The following is an 8,005-nucleotide window of genomic DNA, read 5'->3' as shown; positions in this document are numbered from 1 at the left end:
GCTTATCCTTAGCTGTTAACACTACACAACAGTGTAAATCTAACACTGCATATAAGAACATGGGTTGCGCAGAAATACTCAAATGATCTACACCACTCCGTCCACTGGTTGCAGGATTATTGAGCAAGTGTAAGATCGCCTGACCCACCCTTAAACAACGAGGGGCTTGGAGATGTGCTAGTTGCGGAATCTTGACAATAAATGTCGTTTGTTTACGCTGATATCAGAGTTCCCGAGCCCCTGCTGCCCCACAACGTATCACTCCGCACAAAACACAGGATATTCATACTGAAACATTTAATGATCCAACTGGCACCGAAACGACGCGTTTTTAAGCCACTAATCATACAAAATAATTGGATTTTGAAAATGATCTGTATATACTTATTTTCTTGTGTGAACAGTCAAAACGGACTAGTTTCCGTTAGAGGTTGTCTTCATGTAGCTTCAAATACAGGAGGGGTTTCATTGTATTACTAGTTCGGCGTTAGACTGTGTGGTCAGCAACTAAAAATAAGCCCTATGGACTTACGTATATAATATGATAATTCCTTCCAGTTATAATATTATGTAATTCAAAAGTATTTAAATAAACTTGTATTTCGTAACTTTTATCAATGCCCCCTTCAATTGTAGATAGTAGCGCCCATAAAATGCCCCGGACTGCTTTCTTGGTGTGGATTACGTACTTTTGATTGACTATTGGACTGCCCAATCAGAAAATACTTTAAGCTTAGCAACAGCAAAGTTACCCTCTTGTCCAATCAACAAAGAGAGGGATGGGCTGCATCGTGCTCGAGATTCTACCATTTGATTGGTTAAAATCCTGGTCGGTTATGTTGAACTTGTGGACTATGTAGTTCGTTGAGGAGGACACCGACTGTGCTTCCCTGAAATTAAAACTCCATGTCCCACAATCCAACGGGCGTTACAAACAGCTGCATGCGCACGGCTAGAGGCGGAGCTGCTATATAAACACGAGCTCCCTCTTCTTGAGTAGCACACTGGACACTGTTGTTACGGTGAAACGTCGTCTCCGGTTCAACGTTAGCTGTGACAGCATCGAAACAGTTAATGGTAGATAGCGACAGTTGCTCTGACAAACCCTTGGAGGAGTAACAAGTGTTTATGGTTCAGAAGTTTACTTTTAATTTGCGAGAGTTTGTTTTAAGACGTAAGAACTTAAACTTTCTTTAGTGATTTCGGCTCAATCTGGAATACGAATATTTTTTGTTTAAATTGAGTTTAACGAACTTTGAAGATAAGTTTTGAGAGCATGAACATGATCTAAAATCCGCTAAAGCGGAGCCATCAGAGCGGAACATCATGATGACAGAGCCAATGGAGCAGACCCATCACCTGAAAACTTCAGGCAGCCCATCAGGTGGGAGCAGTGGGGACGCGTTGGAGCATCTCCCAGCCAGAAACCGTGGTGGACCAGAGAACGGCAACAGGGGGCGACAGAGAGACCAAAAGCGACAGCAGCGGGCGGAGAACTGTGGGGGTATCAACACAGACAAGTTATGGCAAATGAAAGGCGAACAGAGGGAGGTGTGCCCTGCCTTCGCAGCCGGAAACGAGCTCATAAAGTGCCCGATTGCAAATCAGCCTCACCAGAAAGCCGATCATGCAGCGGGTGACGGTAATCCTATTGCACAGGGGAAAAACGGCGAAGACAGACCACTGGAGGAAACTTTAAACCAGGTGCAAGAGGATAGTCACATCGACTCTGACACTGGTTTCGATGCGCGTCTGGGCAAGAAGAGACACAGGCGCAGGACATCCAGGAAGAAGCGCAACTGGAAGCCTTATTGCCAACTTTCTTGGGATGAAAGGAAAGCCCTGGAAGAGAAAGAGACGGCCAGGGCTTCACGGGTGAGGGAGGAGATGTTCGCCAAAGGGCTCCCAGTGGCCCCCTATAACACCACCCAGTTCCTGATGGACGAGCACGACCGAGAGGAGCCCGACCTCAACACCGAGACCGGGGTCAGGCGGCCCTCAGGGGTCGGTAGCCGCATGGAGGACACTGGCAGCGAGGAGGACCTCTGCGACAACAACAACGAGGAGGAGGACGATGATGAAGGCAGCGGGGGAGGCAGCGACGGCATCGGGAGACCTGGGAACGCAGGTGGTGAGTTTCTCCAAAGAGACTTTTCCGAGACCTACGAGATGTACCATGTCGAGAGCCTGCAGAATATGACCAAGCAGGAGCTGGTCCAGGAGTACCTGGAGCTGGAGAAGTGCATGTCCCGGCTGGAGGAGGAGAACAACCGGTTGAGGCGCGCCGTGGAGCCCGGTGGTCTGACCGCGGAGAGCTCCCTGGTCCGACTCCGAGAGCTGGAGAGGGAACTGGAGAGACTGAGGGCCCAAAACACGGAGCTCCTTCTGCAGAACCAGCCGAGCAATGACAGGAGCCAAGTCGCTACCAATTAAAGGACACAATTCAAGTGGGGGAAAGCCCCCTTTAAAAAAAAAAAAAAAAAGGTAAACATGGGACTGCTATTTTTTTCTTTTTTTTTTATAAACAAATTGTTTAGTGTAATCAGTTTGTCATTTGGACAATGAGTCCTTGCATTGCAATGCAATACGTTTCTTTTCTATTTGGACTGTAAGGGTGTCCTGTTCAATTTTATTTTCAAGAAATGTAAATATTTCAATAGATTCTTTTTATAAAGAGAATGTATTTGACAACACGAGAAATTTGTGTTTCCGGGGTCAACTCTAAGGTATCCATTGACATATAATGTTCCGTTTTTCGAACTTAAAAACAAACGTTTGTTGCATTTTCCACCCCCAAAAATGAATAATTACAGCCAATTGGATCAGCTTGTTAAAACTGTTTTTTGCAGAAATAAATTCCAGAGTGAATATTTTAACAGTTGTGTGTAAGTTCAAATAAAAGTTTGAAATTCTGCTGTCATGTGTTGTAAAGCCTTCTCTAAAACACAGGAAGCGGTTCATAAAAGCTGCAGTGTGGAACTACTGTGCGTGGCTCTTGTCAGCAATACAAATAATCACAAAGCCTTTCTTGTGAGGATCCTTAAATGGGCCAGACAGACATCAGTAGGCTCTGAAGAGGAAAATACAGACTGTAGCCTAGCAGAAGGGAGGGAGGGGGGAGGGGGGATATGATGGACATGCTCTTTATGAAGGTTAACCCACTCTGTTTAATCTATTGAGGATGTTCTGCACGAATAAATGCTAAATGGGTTTATTCCCATAGTTATTCCACTCTTCAAACACATTTTATTCACGAGGAGTGCTGGTCATGTTAAACACAAATAATCAGCTGGAGATGTAATTAAATATTCATTAAAGCTCTATTTATAGAATGATACATTTCAGTGGATTCCCAGTTACCAGCTAATTTTCAGATTGCATAAATATTAAACTATTAAGTTCTTAAGTTATACAAAGCCTCGGTAGTTTAGATGAAGTTTCCTTGAGCAGAGGCAATCTGTGCCATTTGGCCTGGAGAGACCATCTGTAGCCTCTAGAGGGCGTCATTCAGCTTCTATTTTAAGTTGCTGCTGTCAAACAATAAGCATCATCCTCCCTGTAAAAATGCTGCAAAATCCTACGATGTCCAAATACAAACACACGTGTAAACATTTTGGGTTTTTTAAACATAGTTCTGTTTATTTACATCATATAACCTTGCTTTAAAGCACACAGCCATGAGGGAAATGGTTTCAGGCGGACAACCTTAAGTCCAGTCATTTTTCATATTAGTTATACTCAAAAGCAATTCCAAATGTACACAATACAATATGTTACATATTAAGATAGTATGTACAAAAAGATTTTTAAAATACAACAATTAGACATTAGGTAAAAATCACATTTCAGACAACACAAGAGTTTTCCTTTTTGATGAAGTTATGGGCTGTTTGTTCATCTGTAAGAAATTGGATGTTGTCTGACATGACCTAATGCCGGTTTAGGGTAGGGCTTGTTAGGGGTACCATATTCACACACTGTGGATCACTAGGCAGAGAGAGATGAAAAGCAGCTGATAGAGTACTACGCCTCATCCCTCTTAGCAGTATCGGTAATAGCTGTTAATGCCTGTGTTAAAGGCAAAGAGAGTGCATAGACATGTCCTTGGCTTGAAGTGTGCTATCTTTTTTAAATTTTTTTTTTTTTTTTACAGCCTCTCAGTTAGACCGCTTGTATTAAACGTACACATCTTTGGGTCAGTGCCTTAGTTATACCATCAACCACAGGAGAGGAGGGCGGAGACCCAGAAACAACAAAAGGAAACGGAAAGATAAGAACCGACCATGGCACTGCAGAACAAACACACATTCCAGAAATCAGGCACTTGTAGAAAAAAATCTTGAGGTAAAACAACTTATAAGTAATATAACCTATTTGTTATTATTATTTTTCACCGGGTTATTTGGTCAGATGAAAACAAGTCTCATGACTTTGGTAGTTGCACCCCCTGTTTGTGTTATTTTGTGAAGGGAAAGCAAAACGAGAGATGAAAACAATAGATTTATTCTGTATTTGACTCCTCTAATGTACCATTTCCCCAGTCAGGAAGGATTTATTAGAGCCTGACCTTATGGAAAACTCCTCATGTAACCCCAAGGTAATAAACGTGCAGACAGATGAACCCTCGGAGGGGATCTGATGAAAACACAAAGGTCCGTTTGTATGCGCTAGCTACACAATATTTTAAGTCTGTTAAACACTGTGAGGCTTCTCTTTTACAAGAAGGAACATACTTCGTCTTGAGCACAATAAATATGAGCAGATCTGTGGAGGCATTGTCAGTAATCCCAGACATGAATAACAAAACAAATGAGGTCAGCCATCACAGTGCGGCGCTGAGCTGCCTGCAAACTGCCCAATATAATATAATAATTACCAGATTTCTTCTCTTGGCGCATGTAGTTGCTTGATGGTTTGTGTACATGTTGATGCAACATTGTTGGAAGTATAGTCACCAGAGAAACTTATTTATAAGATTATATCTCGTGAGATAAAGGTTTTCTGCACAGTGCTGAGAATCAGAGAGAAAGGCCATCTATGAGAAAATAAGGAACAGGTTTAGTCATGTTTATCTTGTCTCCTGTGAACAGGTACACCCAAGAGGTGAAATCACAATAAAAGTACTTTTTTTTTTTACTTTAATACAAAATATATATAATATATATATTGAATATAAAACAAAAAAAGAATATATTAAGGGAAACATTTCAAGTAACATCTTGAAAGAAATAACTGTGCACTTGTACGCACTTTTGTAAACCATAAAAAAGGAACTAAAAAAGTAAAAACAAATATGATAACATAATATTTATATTTACAAGGTTAACTTAACAAGGCTTTGTACAAATGTTACAAAATTTGCTCAACACAAACACCTGCACGCTCAGACATGATCACAAATATTGTTGTGCAAACACACACACACAAACATTATTAACAAGTAGAGAGAGACAACATATGTATTCTGTGTGTTTGTAACCTACTGTGTCTATTGTAGAGTATTACAGTGTCTGTGGTCTGAGGAGGAACAGATTAGGACTGATAAGACTGATATGAAAAATCAGTGGAGATCCCTTGACATGGTTTTAAACTGACCAATAGCTTCTGTGAGTGAGGCTGACTGTCTCTCTTCTGGCTCACTGAAGTAGGTTCGGAGACATTTTGTAATAGTTACCGTTAAACCCTACTTTATTAAGAAGCACCATTCTCTCAAGAACCCGAGGGATGTTGCATTTTAGCATCCGTCTCTGGTCCCTTGACGGGATTAAACCCTTTAACTTTATGTTGTCTGTGAGCAGGAGCGTAGAGAAGATGGAAACGATGCTCTGTTATTACTCAAATGAGAATTCTTGGCTGTGACATTGATTGTGATGAGGTCTGTTTGTGTCTCTGTCCTGTTTCTGTATTATTTCTATAAAAAGCACACATATAGGAAAAGAAAAAAACAAAAGCTTTGGCAACAATGGAATGCTCCTTGCCATGCAAATGGAGCTTATCGAAAAGAAAAGGGTGGGCTGCTCTCAAAGACATGGTCATAGGTAGACTGTGTTGCACCTGGCAACTAACCACGGCTCTGTTTACACTGCTGCCGGTCTACTGACCTGAGTCAGCGGCTCAGCATTGGACCCCCCCTGCAGGAGCCTCTTTTCCTTGGAGTGAAGTGTGGGGTCAGCTGGCAGGGCTCACAGGTACTGGTGGAATCTGGAGGTGGGCGCCTGACGTGTAGCCGGTCCTTGGTCGAGCCCGTCTGCATCCCGAGGCAGCCCTGGTGTTTTGACCTGGTTTTGAGTGTTAGAGGACAGGGGGAAATCACTGACAGTCAGTGGGGGTCTCTTCTCAGAGATCTCAGTTGGAGAGGCCACCACGGTGTGTCTGCGCCAGGCCCGTCTCTTCCTCCGTGTTTCTGGCGACAGCGGTTTTCGCAGTCCGACGATGCGCAGGTCGTCGGCCGAGCCCATCAGACGAGCGCGGACCTGCTCCGCCAGAGACCTGCCACCGGGGCCGGTCGGGGTGAAGGAGGCGGCCTCACTGGGTGGCAGGGAGGGCTTGGTCCGGGCCAGGCGCAGGCTCTCCTGGCTGCCGGCTGAGGAGGGGTTGGTTCTGGAGGTGTCCCTCCTCACTCTGGGTGCACCGTCTGACCCAGAACCAGCCCTGTCGGCCTCAGCCGCGGCCCCAGACAGCTCCAGCACGTCCAGGGAGCGAGCCTTGCCCTTCTCCGACTTCAGCTTTTTCCTGGCCAGCGTGTCGCACTGGATCAGCTTGTGCGAGTTGAAGGAAGGCCGCGAATGCAGTCTGTGAGTGGTGGAGGAGGAGGAGAAGGAGGAGGACGAGGGTGTGGTGGACCGCGCCCCTCCTTCACTCCTGTCCCCAGAGTCCGGTGTGGGTGTGAGCGCTGTGGGCGGGGCGAGCAGGTTCGCGGGCGAGAGAACGGGGGGTTTGTAGTGTGTGTAGAGGAAACTTCGCGGGGCCGCGGCCGGTTGTGTGATCGCAGGTACTGTCGGGTGTTTATCAGGTCTCTCCTGGGTGAGGGAGCGCGAGGCGAAGCCGCTCTCATTGTCCGTCTCGCTCACCAGCTCGCTGTGCTCGTCGTCAGCATCATCCCCCCTCCCCTCGGACCCCAGGCTACGCCCTAACGTGGAGAGGGTGGAGTAGCCAGAAACAATAGAGCGAGCATCTTCTGTAGCTCTCCACGGCGGCCCCTTCACCTCCGCCCGCACCTCCTCCTCGTGCAACAACATGGCTGCCTGCCTTTCTCCTGCCTCCTCTTCCTCTTTACAGTGCGGCTGACTGGGAATAGCCGACGCCAACACCTCCACTTCTACCTCCTCTTTCGCTCCGCTTTCTACAACTTCCTCGTCTTCCTCCTCTTCTTCTTCATCGTCGTCCTCTCCTTCTGCTCGAGGAGCAGTGTCTCCTACAGGCGACTCTGCCTCCTCTTCCTCCTCTGCCCCTAAATGTCCAGTTTTGATTGGCTCGTGCTCTGAGTCGTCGTCGGTGCTGCTGCCCACCCGGCGGCCGTTATGGCGCTTCCTGCGTTTGCGGCCCGTAACAGCTGACATGATGGACAGAGTCAGGAAGTCCTTGGGTGTGAGGTCTCTCTTTGATCCCCACGACCCCTGAAAATGGAGAAAAGTTTACTGTGACACTGTCATACATACATTTTACATTACATGCTTTCTGTTTTAGTATATGTTGAACTACTGCTGTCTGACAATATCAGTGTGTATGGGTGGTATAAGAACAACCAGAGTAACCTTGTACCGTGGAAAGAGATGTTACCTTTGATTTAGCTGACTCACTGTTGGTTGAGTCTGGGGAAAAGAGAGTAAAAACATCAGTGGGTCAGAACCATTGAAGTTAACAAAAGGCCAGAACAGTCATGGTGGAGGACACAGAGGCAGTTGGTGTGATCATCAGTATTTTTATTTTTATTTTTTTAAAGGGAAAATCCACAATAAATCACAGACAAACTGCTACTGCAGGTTGCACTTCTCTCTACATTTTA

General features: G+C 45.4%; 2 protein-coding genes across 7 annotated transcripts in view; one reads left to right on the top strand and one right to left on the bottom strand.

Moving 5' to 3' along the window:
• Positions 1-889: 889 nt before the first annotated feature.
• On the top strand, positions 890-2,920 carry hexim1 (HEXIM P-TEFb complex subunit 1). Its single transcript, XM_028599840.1, has one exon. The coding sequence runs from the start codon at positions 1,327-1,329 to the stop codon at positions 2,431-2,433; it is 1,107 nt and encodes a 368-aa protein (XP_028455641.1). The 5' UTR covers positions 890-1,326; the 3' UTR covers positions 2,434-2,920.
• A 1,210-nt stretch (positions 2,921-4,130) lies between these two features.
• Positions 4,131-8,005, bottom strand: part of arhgap23a (Rho GTPase activating protein 23a) — an 82,468-nt gene continuing 78,593 nt past the window's right edge. For all 6 annotated transcript variants that reach the window (XM_028598900.1, XM_028598899.1, XM_028598896.1 and 3 more), the window contains 2 exons: positions 7,780-7,811; positions 4,131-7,616 (listed from right to left, as the gene is read on the bottom strand). In XM_028598900.1, coding sequence (XP_028454701.1) covers positions 6,183-7,616; positions 7,780-7,811 — 1,466 coding nt within the window. In that variant the 3' untranslated portion in view covers positions 4,131-6,182. The remainder of the gene's footprint in view (positions 7,617-7,779; positions 7,812-8,005) is intronic.

This window comes from Perca flavescens, chromosome 15 (genome assembly GCF_004354835.1).
Source record: "Perca flavescens isolate YP-PL-M2 chromosome 15, PFLA_1.0, whole genome shotgun sequence".
NCBI lineage: Eukaryota > Metazoa > Chordata > Actinopteri > Perciformes > Percidae > Perca > Perca flavescens.
This window is presented reverse-complemented; position numbering and strand designations above follow the sequence as displayed.